This window comes from Dasypus novemcinctus, chromosome 4 (genome assembly GCF_030445035.2).
Source record: "Dasypus novemcinctus isolate mDasNov1 chromosome 4, mDasNov1.1.hap2, whole genome shotgun sequence".
Classification (NCBI taxonomy): Eukaryota; Metazoa; Chordata; class Mammalia; order Cingulata; family Dasypodidae; genus Dasypus; species Dasypus novemcinctus.
In genome coordinates, this window is record NC_080676.1 from 41,412,817 (window position 1) to 41,433,369 (window position 20,553).

Below are 20,553 nucleotides of genomic sequence, written 5' to 3' on the forward strand. Positions count from 1 at the left end.
TAAATAAATGTTTCAAAATCAGTTCTTCAAATTCTGATAGTACAAAATTTTGCTTGTTTTTTATTTTACACAAAAAAGTTTGTTTCTTTAAAGTTTCAGTATCCATTATCCCCTGGGTGTTTGCCTCTTGTTTTTTTTTTTGCATTCTTTTATTCATAATAGTTTATAAGTGTATTTGTGCTGGGGAAGGGTTACTAATTACATTTTTTACAGCTCCCACAGGCCTTCCCCTTTCTACCTTGCTGGAAAGGGACCAGTTCTTTATCTCCATGATGGATGCTAACACACAAACCCAGCTGTTAATGCCAGGACCTCCCCTCATTGCACCATTCCTCTTATCCTCCCACCCAGTGTATCAGTAAATTTATAGATTCCACCTCCAAAAGATGTCTCAAATTAGTCCACTCCTCTCCATCTCTACGGCCACTGTCCTAGCCCCACTCATCATCATCTCTCATCTGGATTTACTGCAGTAACTTTCTAAGTGGCCAGTCAGCTTCCTCTTGTCACCCTCTAATTCTCCACAGAGCAACCAGAGTAATTTTTTAAAAGCAAATATCAGATCATGTCACCCCTCAAGTTAAAGCCTTTCCATGATTTTCCATTGCATTGGTGACACATTCTCCTATCCCCAACCCATGACCCACATCCATAATCAACATCCACAACCCATGCACCTTGCATGATCTGCCTCTGTAAACCTCTCCACTTCACTTTGAGGCCTTCTTTTAACTCCCTCTGCTCAGTCACACTGGTCTTTCAGTTCTTAAACCTGTCAGACTCTTCCTGATTTCAAGGAGTTTCATTATTCATGTATCTTTCTCGTGTTTTTTGCCATAGCTGAGTATTACTTTGTTTACTTAATACTTTTCCATTAAGTCAACTCTTTTTTTCCCCTTATATTTCCTTTTAAATAATACTTTGTATTAGTGCCATAAATGGAAAACCAGAATCCCTTGAAATAAATAGAAAGTATCTGTAAAAATAAATACATGTGTATTATTAAAATTACCCTACTCTGCACCAGAAATGCTACCCATACCACAACTAGGGAAGTACTATATCAGATTCTACACATGCTGAACTGGACCTGTGACAAATGATCTGCCATGGACCCTTCTCAATGGCAGTTCCAGCTCAAACTCTGAAACCCCTAAATATTACCCCCTCAGTCATGTCTTGGGTGACCATGCTATGTGTGGTGGTCTGGAGATATATGTACCCCCAGAAAATCATGATTAAAGCTAGCCCATTCCTGTGGGTGTAAATCTTTTTTAAGTAGGACCTTTGATGAGGTTACTTCAGTTAAGGCATGGCCCAGGGTGGATATTAATCCTCTTACTGGAAGATTAAGAGAGAAAGAGAAAGCCACCAGAAGCAAGAATCTGAAAGCACCGAAACCCTGAAAAGAAGGGAGAGACCAACAGACACCGCCATGTGCCTTGACATGCAGAGGAGTCAAGGATGGCTGGCAGCCAGTTTTCAGGAAGAAGGCATTATCTTAATGATACCTTGATTTGGACATTTTTCTCAGCCTCAAAACGGTAAGCTAATAAATTCCCATTGTTAAAAACCAATCCGTTTCATGGTATCTGCTTTGAGCACCCAAGCAAACTAAAATAATATATAAGCAGGTTTCTTCTGTTTCAGTTTCAAAGCACTTTTGTCATCTTCATAGTGTTTTTCTCTATGTTTCTTGATGTCTTCCCAAATAAAATATTAGCTCCATACGGGCAAAGACCGTATCTGGTTCACTGCTGTATCTTTAGTATCTAGCATGGTGCCTCGCACATGTAGACAATAAATACTGAATTAATGCTTTCTTACTACCATACTGGCTACCTCTGCTCTCTTAAAAAGGAAGCCCTTCAGAACCTGTTCTTCTAAAGAGCTTCCTTGCCCATCTTACTGACTGCATGTCCCAGTGATTCTACGTTACTGACTGAACATTACTGAGGTTGTACAATAGGTTCCCCAAAGCAGGCTTCGAGGTTTGAAAACATGTTTGGGAAAGTGAAGCCTGGAGGTTGAAGACATGTGAAAAACACACATTTCTCATTACCAGATCAAATGCAGACTCAGAGCAGCTCTTAAAAGGTATTATCATTTTAAGTTTTTATGACACAATATAAATGACTACTCACTGCAGTTTTTTTTTTTTTTTTTTTTTGCTACTTCACAAGAGGCTGCTTGTGAAGTAGTATTTAATTAAAATGAACATGATCTTTTTCTTTTAAAATCCCGTAAAAGTTATGATGGGCTATGAATGGAAATTTAGGAATATTTTTACTATACTGGGTATTATTCTATGGTATAATTTACTACAATCTGATTTTATTAATAGTACAAATATATTTGAGGGGGGCTTTCTCTGATACTAGACAACAGGGGCAAGATTAATCATTCATAAAACTGTCATTTCGGTGGTCTCTTAAACCATTCTTCTCTATGGTGGTTTCTTAGGAGAATGAAATTCAATATTGGGGTGATTGAACTAACCAATTTACTTACAAGATCACAGTCTCCCAGATCTAATTTCTCTAAGGATGAATTAACTTGAAGCATTGCAGCAAAAAACATTCCACCATTATTTTCAATCTTGTTTCCAGTCATTCTTAAGTACTTCAGGGTTGTATTCTTCTGAAAAGGAAAAGAATCAAAACCTAAATTTTAATCCACATAATTATCTTTAAATTGCATAAGTTAGGAGTTTATATTACCATTTGCAAATTCATCACTTTTTCATAGAGATAGAATATTGAAGGAAATAATCCTTCAAAGGTAACATTCCATATCCTATAATAGGTAAAACCTGGTTTAATAATTTAATAGCAAGGATATTTGGGAAACAGATGCCCATGAAATGACAAGTAAATGAAGCAGAATTTTAAAAACTCCTTTCTTTGGTAAATCAGCAAATTTATCTTTAAAGAAAATTATCAATTTTTTTATGTTGAGGTTAAATTCACATAACATAAAATTAACAATATATAATTCAGTGGCATTTATATGTTCACAATGTTGTACAACCATCACCTCTTTCTAGTCCCAAAACATTAGCATCACACACAAGAGAGACCCACACAAATTAAGCAGGCAATCTACATTGCCTATATATAACATATTAAAAAATTATTTTAAATTTTATTCCTTTTTAAATAGTTACCTCTGAAATATCTAGAACATACAGTGATAACAGTGATAACAAAACTGACACCTATTTACCCAAATATGCAAACTAAGCAGAGGTGTTCATATCTACAGTGTCTGCTTCTGCCCCTTGTTTTTTTTTTAATTACGGAAATTATCAATTTACAGAAACACCACGCAGAAAATAAAGTTCCATATACCCACCCTCACACATGCAGTTTTCCTTATTACTAACACTTTGCATTAGTGTGGTACCTTTATCATAATTGATGAAACAATGTTATTGTAACTAAACGCATAGTTTACACTAGGGTTCATGGTTTGTGTTGTATAGTTGTATGTAGTTTGTTTTTTTCCCCTAGTAACATATATATATACAACCTAAAACCACCACCACCACCCTTTTTTAAGGAAGTACTGGGGATTGAACCCAGGACTTCATATTTAAGAAATAGGTACTCAACCACTAAGCTACATCTGCTCCCTAAAACTTCCCATTTTAACCATTCAAATATATATAATTTAGTGATGTTAATGATATTCACAATGTAGTGCTACTGTTACCATTATCCATTACCAAAACTCTTCCATCACCACAAGTAGAAACTCTGTACCAATTAATCGTTAACTCCCCATTCTCTACCCTGATCCCATACCCTGGTAACCTGTATTGTAATTTCTGACTTTGAATTTGCTTATTAATTATTTCATATCCAAAAGAGCATACAATATTTGTCCTTTTGTGCCTGGCTTATTTCACTCAACATGATGTCTTCAAGATTCATCCACTTGTCACATGTATCGGAACTTCATTACTTTTTATGGCTGAATAATATTCCATTGTGCGTATATACCACATTTTGTTTATCTACACTGGGTTGCTGCCATCTTTTAGTAATTGTGAGTGTTGCTGCTATGAACATCAGTATGCAAATATCTATTTGAGTCCCTGCTTTCCATTCTTTTGGGTATATATCTAGAAGTAGGATTGCCCAGTCATGTGGTAATTCTATACTTACATTTCTGAGGAACCATCGTACTCTTCCACAGTGGCTACACCATTTTACAATCCCAGCATCAATGAATGAGTGTTCCTGTATCTCCATATCATTTCCAGTGCTAACTTTCAGTTTTAGTAGTAGCCATTCTAGTGAGTTTGAAATGGTATCTCATTGTGGTTTTGATTTGCATTTCCCTGATACCTAATAATGTTGAGCATCTTTTCATGTACATTTTAACCATTTGTATACCTTCTTTGGGGAAATGTTTAAGTCTTTTGCCCATTTTTAAATTGGGTTTTTTTTTTTTTTGAAGTATAGAATTTCTTTTTATATCCTGGGTATTAAACCCTTCTTGGATACGTGAATTCCAAATATTTTCTCCCATTCTATAGATTCTTTTTACTTTCATGATAAAGTTCTTTGTTGCACAGTGTTTTTTTATTTTATTTTATTTTGAGGAAGTCCCATTTTATCTGTTTTGTTGCTGCTTGTGTTTTTGGTGTAAAGCCTAAGACCAATGCATAACACAAGTTCTAAAGATGCTTCTCTATGTTTTCTTATGGGAGTTTTATATATAGCTTTGGATCTTATTTTAGGTCTTTAATCAATTTTGAATTAATTTTTACATATGGTATGAAGTAGAGTCTATGTTCATTCTCTTGCAAATGGATATCAAGTTTTCCCAGTACCTTTTGTTGAAGAGACTATTCTCTTCCCACTGAGTAGATTTGGAATCCTTATCAAAAACCAATTGACAATAGATGTGAGGGTTTAATTAATTCCATTTGTGTGTGTGTGTATCTGTCCTTGTGCCAGATACCCATGCCGTTTGGACTACTCTAGGTTTGTAATAAGTTTTAAGATCAGGAACTGAGATTCCTCTAACTTCAAACCTTTTTTTCAAAATGGTTTTAGCTATTCAAGTCCCCTTATCCTTCCATATAAACATATAAACTTCCATATAAACTTTCAACACTGAAATTTTATTTTCTGAACTTTATCATGTTTCCCATGGCAAACAAAACAAGATGAAACAAAAGCAGGTATCAAAACCAGCAGATATTAATACTACAGGTTGTAGGATTCCATTTATGTAAAGTATAAATATATCTGTAAGATAATTTTTAAAAGACACATAATTAAAGGATATAAACCTCTTCTTAAAAAAAACAGTAGAGTTTCTAGAATTTCTGCACCAGTTTTCACATAATCCATAATCATGAAACTGGTGTTCAATGTAAACACTAAACACAGGCTTATTTCCCGTCTGGTCACATGCATTTGGGTGATTTGTTTTGGAGCTACAGAATAGCTTTTCATAAGCATCAGTCATTTTCTAAAGAACTGATCTGGTTTGTCCAAGAAAGTAAACACTTTTTGCTATATGATATTTTCTTTTTCAAAAAACACTGAGATAAAACATAGAATTATATTGGTTTGGCACTGAACCAAATCTTTCCTACTGTTCCCTACCCCCCCACCACCAACCCCTCCCACCCTGCCCCAGTTGTCTGTTCTCTGTGTCCATTTGCTGCGTGTTCTTGTTTTTGTCCGCTTCTGTTGTCAGCGGCACAGGAATCTGTGTTTCTTTTTGTTGCGTCATCTTGCTGCTTCAACTCTCCGTGTGTGCAGCGCCATTCCTGGGCAGGCTGTACTTTCTTTCGCGCTGGGTGGCTCTCCTTACGGAGCGCACTCCTTGCGTGTGGGGCTCCCCTACGCGGGGGAGACCCCTGCGTGGCACGGCACTCCTTGTGCATATCAGCACTGCACATGGGCCAGCTCCACATGGGTCAAGGAGGCCCAGGGTTTGAACCGCGGACCTCCCATGTGGTAGATGGACGCCCTATCCACTGAGCCAAATCCGCTTCCCTGAATCAAATCTTTTGAGATCCCAATTACCCTGAAGAACACTGAAGATATTTACAGGGCATACTAAATACTAATTGTGCTTTTTTTTTTCTTTTTAATTTTTTATTGATTTTGTAAAAATATTACATTAAAAAAAAATTATATGAGGTCCCATTCAACCCCACCACCCCCACCCCACCACTCCCCCCAGCAACACTCACTCCCTTCATCATGACACATCCATTGCATTTGGTAAGTACATCTCTGGGCATCTCTGCACCTCATGGTCAATGGTCCACATCATGGTCCATACTCTCCCACATTCCATCCAGTGGTCCCTGGGAGGATTTACAATGTCCGGTGATTGCCCCTGAAGCACCATCTAGGGCAACTCTAAGTCCCTAAGGCACCTCCACATCTCATCTCTTCCTGCCATTCCCCATATCCATCAGCCACCATGTCCACTTTCCCATTCCAATGCCACCTTTTCTCTGTGGGCCTTGGATTGGTTGTGTCTGTTGCACCTCTATGTCAGGAGGAGGCTCAGATTCCACATAGATACTGGATGCAATCCTCCTGCTTTCAGTTGTAGGCACTCTAGGCTCCATGGTGTGGTGGTTGTCTTTCTTCAACTCCATCTTAGCTGAGTGAGGTGGGTCCAATAAATCAGATTGTAGAAGCTGGAGTCTGTTGACGCTCAGGGCCTGGCTATCCGCCAGTTCATCATAAATTCCACCCCTGCAGACATTGGTTCACATCCTTCCTCTGCCCCCCGATTTCCTGTAAGCCTATTGTTCAGTCTCTAGCTCTCTGAGGCAGTTTTCTTATTTCATATCATTGAGGTCATGTAGTATTTGTCCTTCAATGCCTGGGTTGCTTCACTCAACATAAGGTTCTCAAGATTCATCCATGTTATCACGTGTGTTTGTAGTGTATTTGTTCTTACTGCCGAGTAGTATTCCATTGTGTGTATGTACCACATTTTATTGATCCACTCATCTGTTGATGGGCATTTGGGTTGATTCCAACTTTTGGCGATAGTGAACAATGCTGCTATGAACATTGGTGTACATATATCGGTTTGTGTCCTTGTTTTCAGTTCTGATGGGTATATACCCAGCAGTGGTATTGCTGGGTCATATGGCAAATCTATGGTTAGTTTTTTGAGAAACCGCCAAACTGTCCTCCAGAATGGTTGGATCCTTCTGCATTCCCACCAGCAATGGATGAGTGTTCCCCTTTCTTCACATCCTCTCCAGCATTTGTATTCTTCTGTTTTTTTCATAGCTGCCAATCTTATGGGAGTAAGATGGTATCTCATTGTAGTTTTGATTTGCATTTCCCTGATAGCTAGAGATTTGGAGCATTTTTTCATGTGCTTTTTAGCCATTTGTATTTCTTCTTTGGAGAAGTGTCTGTTTAAATCTTTTTCCCATTTTTTAAATGGGTTGTTTATCTTTTTTTTTCAAGATATAGGAGTTCTTTATATATGCAAGTTATAAGTTTCTTATCAGATATATGGTTGCCAAATATTTTCTCCTATTGTGTTGGCTCCCTTTTTACTTTCTTGACAAACTCCTTTGAGGTGCAGAAGGATTTAATTTTGAGGAAGTCCCATTTATCTATTAGTTCTTTTGCTGCTCGTGCTTTTGGTGTGATATTCATGAATCCATTTCCTATTACAAGGTCCTGTAGATGTTTCCCTACACTGCTTTCCAAGGTTTTTATGGTCTTGGCTCTTATATTTAGTCTTTGATCCATCTTGAGTTGATCTTTGTATAAGGTGTGAGATGGTAATCCTCTTTCATTCTTCTACATATGGCTATCCAGTTCTCCAGGCACCATTTGTTGAATAGGCCACTCTCTCCCAGTTGAGAGGGTTTGATGGCTTTATTGAATACTATATGGCTATATATGTGAGGTTCTATATCAGAGCTTTCAATTCGATTCCATTGGTCTGTGTGTCTCTCCTTATGCCAATACCATGCTGTTTTCACTACTGTAGCTTTGTAGTATGTTTTGAAGTCAGGTAGTGTGATTCCTCCAATTTCGTTTTTCTTTTTCAATATGTCTTTGGCTATTCGGGGTCTCTTTCCTTTCCAAATAAATTTCATAGTTAGTTTTACTAGTTCCTTAAAGAAGGCTGTGTTGATTTTTATTGGGATTGCATTGAATGTGTAGATCAGTTTTGGTAGGATAGACATCTTAATAATATTCAGTCTTCCTATCCATGAACAAGGAATATTCTTCAATTTATTTAGGTCTTCTTTGATTTCCTTGAACAGTCTTGTATAGTTCTCGGTGTATAAGTTTTTTACCTCTTTAGTTAAATTTATTCCTAAGTATTTGATTTTTTTAATTTACTATTGTGAATAGTATTTGTTTCTTGATTTCCTCCTGATCTTGCTCATTATTGGTGTACAGAAATGCTACCGATTTTTGCGGATTGATCTTATAACCTGCGACATTACTAAACTCATTTATGAGTTCTAGAAGCTTTGTTATAGATCTCTCAGGGTTTTCTATGTATAGGATCATGTCATCTGCAAATAGTGAAATTTTGACTTCTTCCTTTCCGATTTGAATGCCTTTTATATCTGGTTCTTGCCTCAGTGCTCGAGCAAGTACTTCTAAGACAATGTTAAATAGGAGCAGAGACAATGGGCATCCTTGTCTTGTTCCTGAGTTTAGAGGGAAGGATTTTAGGATTTCTCCATTGTAAACAATGTTGGCTTTAGGTTTTTCGTATAAACTCTTTATCATGTTCAAAAAATTTCCTTGTATTCCAATCTTTTGGAGTGTTTTTATCAAGAAAGGGTGCTGTATTTTGTCAAATGCTTTTTCTGCATCTATAGATATAATCATGTGATTTTTTTCCTTCAATCTGTTTATATGGTGTATTACGTTGATTGATTTTCTTACGCTGAACCATCCTTGCATACCTGGAATAAATCCCACTTGGTCGTGGTGTATAATTTGTTTAATGTGTTGTTGGATATGATTAGCAAGTATTTTGTTAAGTATTTTTGCGTCTAGGCTCATTAGAGAAATTGGTCTGTAATTTTCCTTTCTTGTGGTATCTTTGTTTGGCTTTGGTACTAGGGTAATGTTGGCATCATAGAAGGAGTTCGGCAATGTTCCTTCTGTTTCGATTTTTTTGAATAGTTTCAGCAGGATTGGTGTTACTTCTTTCCGGAATGTTTTGTAGAATTCACCTGTGAAGCCATCTGGCCCTGGGCTCTTCTTAGTTGGGAGATTTTTAATGACTGATTCTATCTCTCTGCTTGTGATTGGTTTGTTAAGATCATCAATTTCTTCTTTCGTCAATATGGGTTGCTTACTTGTTTCTAGGAATTTGTCCATTTCCTCTAAATTGTCATTTTTGTTGGAATATAGTTTTTCAAAGTATCCTCTTATAATAGTCTTTATTTCTGTGGAGTCAGTGGTGATATCGCCTTTCTCATTTCTTATTTTGTGTATTTGCATCTTCTCTCTTTTTTTCTTTGTTAGTCTCGCTAAAGGTTTGTCAACTTTGTTGATCTTCTCAAAAAACCAGCTCTTGGTCTTGTTTATCTTTTCAAGTGCTTTCTTATTTTCTATTTCATTTAGTTCTGCTGTTATCTTTGTTATTTCCTTCCTTCTTCTTCCTGTTGGGTTACTTTGTTGTTGTTTTTCTAATTCCTTCAAATGTGCAGTTAGTTCTTCAATTTTTGCTCTTTCTTCTTTTTTGATATATGAATTTATGGCTATAAATTTCCCTCTCAGTACTGCTTTTGCTGCATCTCATAAAGTTTGGTATGTTGTGTTATCATTATCATTTGTTTCAAGGTAGTCATTGATTTCTTTTGATATTTCCTCTTTGACCCACTGTTTTTCTAAGATTGTGCTGTTTAATTTCCAAATCGTGGTGTGAAACCTGGGCCTCTGTCCCTTGCAAATTTCCAGCTTGACTCCACTGTGGTCAGAGACATTGTTTTGTATGATTTCAATCTTTCTGAATTCATTAAGCTTTTCTTTGTGGCCTAGCATATGGTCTATCTTGGAGAATGATCCATGTGCGCTTGAGAAAAATGTATATCCTGCTGTGTTTGGGTGTAATGATCTATATATGTCTATTAGATCCAGCTCCTCTAATATACTGTTCAAGTGTTTTGTTTCTTTAGTGATTCTCTTTTGAGATGTTCTGTCCAAGTTAGATAGTGGTGTATTAAAATCCCCCACTATAATTGTAGATGCATCTATTGTTTCACTTAGTTTTTCCAGCGTTTGCCTCACATATTTAGAGGCACCCTTGTTAGGAGCATAAATACTTATGATTGTTCGATCTTCTTGACAGATTTTTCCTTTCACTAAAATGTAGTATCCTTCTTTGTCTCTCACAATTGTTTCACCTTTAAAGTCTATCTTGTCTGATATTAATATAGCTACTCCTGCCTTTTTTTTTTGGTTATTGTTTGCTTGTATGATTGTTTTCCAGCCATTCACTTTCAATCTCCATGCGTCTCTGGGTCTAAGATGTGTCTCTTGTAGACAGCATACGGATGGGTCATATTTCCTTATCCAATGTCCCAGTCTGAATCTTTTGATAGGTGAGTTTAATCCGTTGACATTCAGTGTTATTACTTTCAAGGAATTATTTGTTTTAGCCATATTTTGATTGGATTTGTGTTTGTCATATTTTGTTTGTATTTTTTTTCCCTTCTATTTTTGTCTTTTTTTGTTGCTCTTATACTCTCCTCCAACTCTGCCTGTCCTGTTTTTTCCTTTCTTCCTGCAGAACTCCCTTTAGAATTTCTTGAAGGGGAGGTTTCTTGTTGGTACACTCTTTCAGTTTCTGTTTATCTGCGAATATTTTGAATTCTCCATGTCTGAATGCTAGTTTAGCTGGATAGAGTATTCTTGGTTGGAAATTTTTTCCCTTTAGTACTTTGATTATATCATACCACTGCCTTCTTGCCTCCATGGTTTCAGATGAGAAATCAGCACTTAATCTTATGGAGCTTCCCTTGTATGTGATGGTTTTCTTTTCTCTTGCTGCTTTTAGGATTTTCTCTTTGTCTTGAGCACTGGGTAATTTGACAAGTATGTGTCTTGGGGTGGGCCTGTTGGGGTTTATGACTAGTGGAGTGCGCTGTGCTTCTTGGATATGTACATCTGTCTCTTTCAGTAGATTTGGGAATTTTTCAGCCATTATTTCCTGCAACACTCCTTCTGACCCCTTTCCCTTCTCTTCTCCTTCTGGAATGCCTATAATACGTATGTTTGAGTGTTTTGCATTGTCATTCAGGTCCCTGAGTCCTCGCTGGATTTTTTCTATCTTTTTATTGACCCCTTCTACTATCTGTTTGATTTCTGATGTACCGTCTTCCACATCACTAATTCTCTGCTCTGCCTCTTCTAGTCTGCTGATATTTGCTGGCAGTGTATTTTTGATTTCTGGAACTGTGGTGTTCATTCCCATCATATCTGTTATCTTTTTGCGTATGTCTGCAATTTCCCCTCCAAGTGTTGTCTTCATGTTGTTAACCTCTTTCATTACTTCATCAAATTTGTCGGTGATAACTGTTCTGAAATCTTTCATTGCTTGAGCGAAGTTCTGTTCTCCTTCCTGATTTTTAGTTTGTTGATTGGATTCAGCCATGTTTTCCTGATTACTGGTTTGTTTGTAGGTTTTTGTTGCTGTCTGGTCATCATTTTATCTTGACGGGTTTAATCAGTTCCTTAGTTTCTTTGTCTACTCTTGGAGATTAATTAGCTGTTGTTTTTGCGTAAGTGTTATATCTTCTCTTTGTCACTTTGTTCTTCTTATTCTAATTTCTTGTTGCTGGTTACGTTCACTTTAAAGGAAAGTATTAGTGCCGGGGAAAGGTAATTGTGTAAGCAAGGAAAAAGTGTAAGGTAGTATTGGTGATATATGTTAACAAAGCAAGAATATGAGATCTGGGAGGATTCAGGTTAGATTCATGTAAAATTGTGTAGAGTTATAGCAGTAGGTAGAGTACCAATTATGAGGTAGCTGACTGAATATGGGAGGAATATGGTATGAGCTAAAAAGCTATTGTTTTCGTGAGAGAGGGAAAGAGAAAAGAAAGGTAATAGTTTCAAGAGTGGATAACAGACAGAAAACAAAACAACGGTATTAGGAATTAAGAGTTAGATACTTTGTGGATCAAAGAAAGGGAGATGGGAGGTGGAATATAGGAGAGACAGTAGATGATGGCAGATAGCAAGATGTAGGCGAAAGGGGATAGTGTAGGTAGCCTAAATCAGTTCACTTAGAAATGAGGCAGTGGAGGATGAGAGAACCCAGCAAATTTGAGGTGTTCCCTGCAGCACCTATTGTATAATAAAGTTAAAATAAAATAAGTAGAAAATGAGGGACAAGAGGGAGAGCAAAAACAGAAAAAGAAAAAAGAAAAAATGAAGAAAAAAAAAGAAAGAAAGAAGAGAAGAAAGGAAAAAAGAAAAAGGGGGGTGGGCAAAGGGTGGGCAACAAGTAGGGGTATGAAAAAAACAGATATATGCGAACCACAATTGCAACACCAACTACAACAACAACAACAAAAAAAAACCCTAAATAACTGAATAAAAAAAAAGACTTTGGGGGATACGCTGGGAGAAAAGACTAGGGGATAATGCAATATTAGCAATCAGGACATTAAAATAAGTAAAAAATAAGATAAAATGAAAATAAGAACAAAACAAAATGAAACGGTAAAGAAAAAAATGCAAACGTTGAAGGCTAGGGCATTCAAGGACCTCAGATGGACCTCAGGGCGTGATGGATTCAGGGGTGGAAAGTCTGAGATATTGAAGACTCAAGAGGTGTGAGTCTTTGGGGTGTGGGCCACCAGAGTTTAGGGGACTCAGACCTGGCCACCTCAAATCTGGTCAACAGGAAGCCTAGGAGCCCCGCAGTGTAACACAGCCCTCAGGGATCCCCGCAGCTGGGTGCCAGCCCTATGGGGGAAGTCAGATCTGCAAACTCTATATTATGTCTGAACCCTGCAATTCACTTACTCACTAGGGTTTATTTTTGTGGATATTTCATCAATTCAGCTTTTGGACAGCTCCCACCCTATGACCCCACAAAACGGCCACCTGGGGGCGCCTCTACACCGCAGCCAATTTAATGATGCAGCTCCGGAGCCCGGCCCGTGGGTTGGGCTCCAGTTGGAAATGCCGAAAACAGATTCCACAACCGGAATTCCCAAGCTTCGCAAAATATTCCCCAATCGGCTTCCAGACGTGTCTCCCTCCCTCGCCACCCCTGTAACAACCTCCCAATTACGTCCCTTTATTGCCAACAATCTGATTCCATTGCAGATCGGCAGCCAGGCCTGTGGGGGTGGGGCTCCAGGTGGAAGTGCTATTATTTGTGTCCGCAATCAAAAATTCCCCCGCTTCACAACAAAACACCGTCTGTCTCCCCAAATCGATCCACAAAGGCGTCCCGTCCCGTCAACCCCCCAACAGCCCGCCCAGGACTCGCGAATTCCCCAACACCGCAGAGCCACCAAAAAGCGTGGCCACAGTGCAGGTTCCGTGGCTCCACCCACCCCCAAGGAGGGAGCAACCCGTGTGCAGGTCTCACCTCCAGGCAATAGAACCCAAATTATATCTTATAGACCAATCCTCTCCATTACCTTCCCACCAAATCGATGTCCAGACACTTCCTGCCCTGCAAAAATCCCAAAAAAGCCTGGTCCCAGAGAACCTCCGGCGGCACCCAGCTGCCTCTTCCCAGGAGAGACGGCAAGGCAAGCTCACTCAGCCACCATCTTGCCGGAATTCCTGTAACAGTCTCTCTAAATACTAATTGTTAACCTCATAATATCTGGGGCAGTTTCTATATTTTTTAAAGAAAATAGCATTTCATTCAGAGGCTGCTCAGAGTTTGAACTACATAAGTTTCTGCATCTTTTCTGATTTGCATTATAGTTTCCCCAAATAGGGCCATAATATTGGCACAAAAGTTTTATGCTCATGACAAACAGGCTCTGATATTTTATATATACACTAGTATACAGCAAGACTCCTTCCCTGGACCCTGGGTAAACGCAAAGACATTGAGAAGCCATGATCGTTGGATGCTGAGAGGAAGAAAGCATACTTAAAAACTCACAGCATAGATAATCTGGAGACAAGGAGACACAAAGCTGGAACTTGGTAGTGGTGTTCACCCAACATGTGCTCCAGAACCATATTTGCTTAAATAGGGGAAGTATGGTCCAGTTCTGCAAGGTTAATAGCTGTCAGTCTCTCAAACATATTTTTTATGATGATCTCTGCTTGCTAGCAATGAGTTAGGAAACTGTTCTCAAATTCTGACCACATCTCTGTCTTAGTCAAGAATGAAACAAAACAAAACAAAACCAGCCAATAGGGGTTAAAAATTGCACAAACTTGGATGTAAACTATACTATATACAGACAGGTATATATATATCACTGAAATAGTTTTTGAGAGCAGGAAACATTTCTTTGAGACAAATTTCTTCTATATTATTCTGATTTTCATTAAAGAAAAATTGATACATAATTTTCTTCTTTAAAGCTGAGAGAAACAGATGTTACCCAAAGGGCAGCAGCAGCATTTGCTGTTTTGGTCTTTGTACCAGCAACTCCCACAACCCATGGCAGATATCCAGTTTCTGCTGACTACATGGATTTCCTTGCAGTCAAGACTGGAACAAGGGACCCTACTCCTCCAGCTCCAAGTGCCTTTTCATGCCATTGCAAAACAGCACTACTATTGTGAAGAGGGGTTCTCAAAGCCTTTATAGATACACTTTATTAGGAGTTCCACACCACTCTTGTCCAGAGATTGAACTGCCTTTTTAATATCATTAACTTTAAAAGAGATGAGCACCTTCAGGACGATGCTGCCTGCCCGATCCTTCACCGCCTGACTCTTGTTGTTGATAGGGAGATTTTTCAGAGCTGCCTGTAGAGCAGCTGTCATGTTTCCTTGCCACAGGCTAGAGTCCTTCTCGCCCTCGTCTGGCCCAGCCTAGTTATCACCTCCATTGTCCTGGTCCACAAACTTGTTCTTGTCATACTCATCCATGTCCACCTTCTGGAACCAGACTGACGACACCGTGTTCTTCCACATCACTGATCCCGACAGAAGACAAAGGCCTCCTCTTGGTGCAACCTCTACCTAAGCCCTTCAATATATACATTAGATGATTGATTTTTCCATTTTTGCAAAGGCGGCTGTGGGAATTTTAACTGGGATTATGTTCAGTTCATAAATTGCTTTGGGTAGAACATCTTAATATTTAGTCCTACAATCCATGAACATGGAATGCCCTTCCATTTATTTAGTTCTTCTTTCATTTCTTCTGGCAATGTTTTATAGTTTTCTGTGTACAAGTCCTTTATATCTTTGGTTGATTTATTCCCAGATATGTGATTCTTTTAGTTGTTATTGTAAATGGAATCTTTTAAAATTTCTTCTTCAAATTGTTCTTTTTGGGTGTTGATTTTGTACCCCATCACTTTGCTCAATTAGTTTAATAGTTTCAGTAGCTATTTTTCAGGATTTTCTAAGTATAGGATCATATCTACAAATAGAGAATGTTTCACTTCTTCCTTTACAATGTGGATGCCTTTTATTTCTTTCTCTTGCCTAATTGTGCTGACTAGAACTTCCAGTACATGTTGGATAACAATGATAACTGTGGGCATCCTTGTCTTGTTACTGATTTTTGAGGAAAGGCTTTCATTCACTCACCACTGAGTATATTAGTAGTGGGTATTTCATTTATTCCCTTTATCATGTTGAGGAAGTTTCCTTCTATTCCTAGTTTTCCCATTGTTTTTTTGAAGAAGGGGTGCTGGATTTTGTCAAATGCCTTTTCTGCATCAATTGAGATAATCACATGGGTTTTTTTTTTCCTTTGTTCTGTTAATGTGACATATTACATTTATCAATTTTCTTATGTTGAACCATCCTTACATACCTGGGATAAATCCCACTTGATCACAGTATATAATTCTCTTAATATGCTGTTGGATTCAGTTTGCCAATATTTTGTTGAGGATTTTTCTGTCCATACGCATAAGGGATATTATTAGCCTGTAGTTTCCTTTTCTTGTGGTATCTTTATCTGGCTTTGGTATGAAGGTAATATTGTCTCAAAGAATGAGTTAGGGAGTATTCCCTCCACTTTAATTTTTTGGAAGGGTTTAAGCAGGAAAGGTATTTTAATTCTTCTTGGAATGTTTGGTAAAATTCACCTACCTGTGAAGTCATCTGGTCCTGGGCTTTTCTTTGTTGGGAGGTTTTTTGGTTTTCATTACTGATTTATTCTCACTAGTTATTGGTCTGTTGAGATCTTCTATTTCTTCTGGAGTCAGTATAGATAGTTTATGTGTTTCTAGGAATTTTCCCATTTCATCTAGGTTATCTAATGTGTTGGCATACAGGTATTCATAGTATCCTCTTATAATCCTTTTTATTTCTATGGGGCTGATAGTAATGACCCCCTTTTCATTTCTGATTTCAGTTGTTTGTATCTTCTTTTTTTCTTTTTCAGCAAGGCTAAATATTTGTTGATTCTACTGATCTTTTTAAAGAACCAATTTTGGTTTTGTTGATTCTATTTTTTTTATTCTCTATTTCACTTGTCTCCATTCTAAACTTTGTTATTTCCTTCCTTCTTCTAGGTTTGTGTTTAGTTTTTTGTTCTTTTTCTAGATCCTCCAGTTATGAGGTTATGTCTCTGATTTGAAATCTTTCTTTTTTAAGGTAAACATTTAGAGCTATAAATTTCCCTCTCATCAGTGTCTCTGCTGCATCCCTTAAGTTTTGGTATGTTGGGTTTTCATTTTCATTTGCCTCAAGATATTTCCTAATTTCCCTTGTGAGCTCTTCTTTGGCCGACTGGTTGTTTAAGAGTGCATTCTTTCCATAATGTACTGCCCTCTCCCCAGTACCTTGGGTTTGCTCTGCCTCCTGCCTGTGGTGCCACTGGAGGAAATCGGAGCAAATGTGAATGCACTGTTAGCTTGTGTGAAGAGCAAGGAGATGAGTTAACTGGGAAGAAAGTGGTAGAGTGTAGGAGTTCCATGAGGGAGTGCAAGGTAAACTTGAGTCCGCTTGAGCTCAGAACCAAGACTGGTCAGCCAGACCTACTTGCCAGCAGCTCTCTTTTGGTTGCTGTTTATACGGTATTTTTTCCCATCCTTTCACTTTCAATCTACCTGTGTTTTTGGACTTAAGATACATCTCTGTAAACAGCACACAGAACTACTGGTAATGCAGGACTTTCTTTTGCCATTTTGTTATTTGTTCTTTGTAAATCTTAAAACTTTTTTGGCCTTTCATTCTTCCATGACTGCCTTCATATTTATTTGATTATTTTTGTGTGTATTGTACCATATTGAATCTCTTCTCATGTCTTTCTGTATATGTGTTTCATATATTCTCTTTGTGGTTACCATGGGGCTTAAATTTAACATCCTAAAATTATATCAATTACATTTGATTTGATACCAACTTAACTTCAATACCACATACACTGTTCCTATACCCCTCTGGTACCTCACTTTTTTGTTATGCTTGTTACAAATTATATCTTTATACACTGTATGTCTGAAACTGTAGATTTAGCATTACTTTTTATCCATTTGCATATTAGAACATGAAGTAAAAAGTGAAGTTACATACCAAAAAAATACAATAGTACTGGCATTTATAATTACCCATATGGGTGCCTTTATTGGAGGTCTTTCTTTATGCTAATTCAATGCACTTTCTAGTGTCCTTTCCTTTCAATATGAAGCATTCCCTTTAGCACTGCTTCTTGGGCAGGTCCCTCAGCTTTGAAAGAATTCTGCTGGATATAAATTCTTGATTGGCAATTGTTTCCTTTCAGCAGTTTATTTTTTCAGCAGGCCTTCTTGCCTCCAGGATTTCTGATGAGAAATTGGCACTTAATCTTACTGGGATTCCCTAGTACATGATTCATAGCTTTTCTCTTGCAGCTTTCAGAATTCTCTCCTTGTCTTTGGCATTAAACAGTTGACTAGTATGTGTCTGGGCATAGTTTGCTTTGAGTTCATATTGTTTGGGGTTTCATGACTTCTTGGCTGTGTATATGCATGCCTTTTATTAAATTTAAGAAGTTTTCTACCATTATTTCTTTGAGTTTCCTTCTGCCCCTTACTCTTTCTTCTCCTTTTAGACTCCCAGAATGCCTATATTGGTACACTTGATGGTGTCCCACAGTTCTCTTAGGCTCTATTTACATTTTTTAATTTTTTAATTTCTACTCTTCAGCATGTATCCTTTCAATTGCCTTGTGTTCAAGTTCACTGATTCTTTTGTCAACTCCAATCTGCTGTTGAGACTTTTAGGGAATTTTTCATTTCCGTTTTTTGTGGTCTTCAACTCTAACATTTCTATTTGGTTTCTGTAGAGAATCTCAAAGAGATTCCCATATTGTTCATTGATTGTTTTCCTCATATCCTTTAGTTCTTTCTCAGTCCTTTCTTTATCTCTTTGAGCATATCGAGTAACTTTTTTAAAAAAAAGTCTTTACCTCTTATGTCCAAAGTCTGGTCCTCTTTATTGAGGGCTTCTGGATTTTATCGTTTCTTTGGAGAAGCCATCACACCCTGTATCCTTGGTTGTCTTGTAGTCTTTTGCTGTACACTGTATGTTTTAATATTGTAAAGTGCTAACTCTGGGATTTAGACCCTGAGCTGTCTCTTCCTTAATTTTGTACCCAGCTAGTGATATGACAGAGATTTCTTTGAGTGCCTGGAGCTAACAAAAACAAACATTGAAAAAAAAACCTTTCACAGTCTTTGTAAATTGGCTGTGGGTTGGCTGGTCTCCTTCAGTGTATTACTCTCCTATAAAGAAGCTCAGAATAAGGTGAATGTGGAGTGCAGGGTTCTCTCCATCTTTTCTGAGTCTGCATCTTGTCCTGCACTTGTGCTTGCATGTGGCCTTAGGAATTCCCCCATTTGCAGGAATTCAAATACCCACTGTATTCTATGAAATAGACATTCTCTCCTTCCCCAGTGTTCTATTGTATGATTTTAAGAAGTTGATCCTTTGCCTCAGTGTTTTGACTTAATTGTTTCTTACATTGTTTTACCTGTTTCCAACCTTATTCTGTCTCCAGGGCAAGTCTTGAAAGGTGAGCCAGAGATGAGTTTCTTGGTTCAGTCTTCCAGGATGTCACGTGATAGGTTGGCATTGGCATACAGGCACACCACTATGCACCCAGGTGTTACTCTGCTCTCACTGGAAAAGGGCTGGGGATCCCTAATGGGAGCAACAAATTGTATACAAGAAAGTGAGGCGGACAAAGCCAGCAATGGTGCCAAGAGCTTTTACTAATGTTTTTAAGCTGCATTTTCTTGATTTGGTATTTACCAAGTTACTAAAACCTTTTAACTGCTTTCCAGAGTTTTGGGAGTTTTGCTAGTTAGTGAAAAATAACAGGGAATAGCATCCTGGAATGTCTTAAGCCACTAACTTAGATGACCAGAATCCCCATATATTATTTCAGAAGTGACAGAATTTCTCATGTATTTGCAAAGTTTAATTCTACCTCTTATTCTACTCTTTTTCTCTGAGCAATAATTCCACTTTAATTGGACAAAATTTTATGACATAGAAAACCCAGCGGAGGATACAATTTATTCTACAACAAATTATACTATCTTTCAGTTCAAACTAATTTCCTTTGCAAACATGCCAAGAGTTGATTTTTCTTTTTTTCCTTTTTGTAACAAGTCAATATTATTGATACATATTAATAAAGCATAAATCCATCCAAAGACTGCAATCAGTGGTATGTAATATAATCACATAGTTGTGCATTCATCATTTCAATCATTACTAGAGCATTTTCATTATTCCAATAATAATAATTTTTAAAAAAACAGACAGGGAAGCAGATGTGGCTCAAGCAATTGAGCTCCCACCTACCACACAGGAGGTCCCAAGTTAAGTTCCTGGTGCCTCCTGGAGAAGAGCAAGACAGTGAGCTGGCATGATGGTGAGGTGTGGCGAGAGGATGCAACAAGATGATGCAACAAGGAGACACAAAGAGGAAAGATAATGAGAGATACAACAAACCAGGGAGCTGAGGTGGCTCAAGCGATTGAGTCCCTCTGTCCCACATCGGAGGTCCCAGGTTAGGTTCCGGGTGCCTCCTAAAGAGGAGAGAAGCAGACACAGAGAGCACACAGCAAATGGACACAGGGGACAGAGAGTGAGTGCAAACAATAAGGAGGTGGGGGAATAAATAAATAGAATAAATCTTAACAAAACAAACAAAAACAAACAACGACAGTTCATTACCTCTCAATCTCTCTATGCTTCCCTGCCATATACAGCTACTATACTGTTTCTGTCTCTCTAGTTTATTTGCATTTATATTTTGATAAAAAAAAGTCTTATATATGCAATATCAACCATATTCATATTTCACATAAAGTTTCACTGTTATACAGTCCCTTGTTACATTTTTTAGCATTCCTTCTAGTAATATATTAATACATGTCCTTAGACTTTCAACCACTGTCAT

At 37.8% G+C, this 20,553-nt stretch overlaps 1 protein-coding gene across 1 annotated transcript in view; it reads right to left on the reverse strand.

The window, feature by feature from the left end:
- The window catches only part of LRRC34 (leucine rich repeat containing 34), a 56,190-nt gene that overhangs the window by 22,233 nt on the left and 13,404 nt on the right, over positions 1-20,553 (reverse strand). Inside the window, exon 6 of the mRNA XM_004447927.5 lies at positions 2,512-2,640. Within this exon, the coding sequence (XP_004447984.1) occupies positions 2,512-2,640 (129 nt within the window). The remainder of the gene's footprint in view (positions 1-2,511; positions 2,641-20,553) is intronic.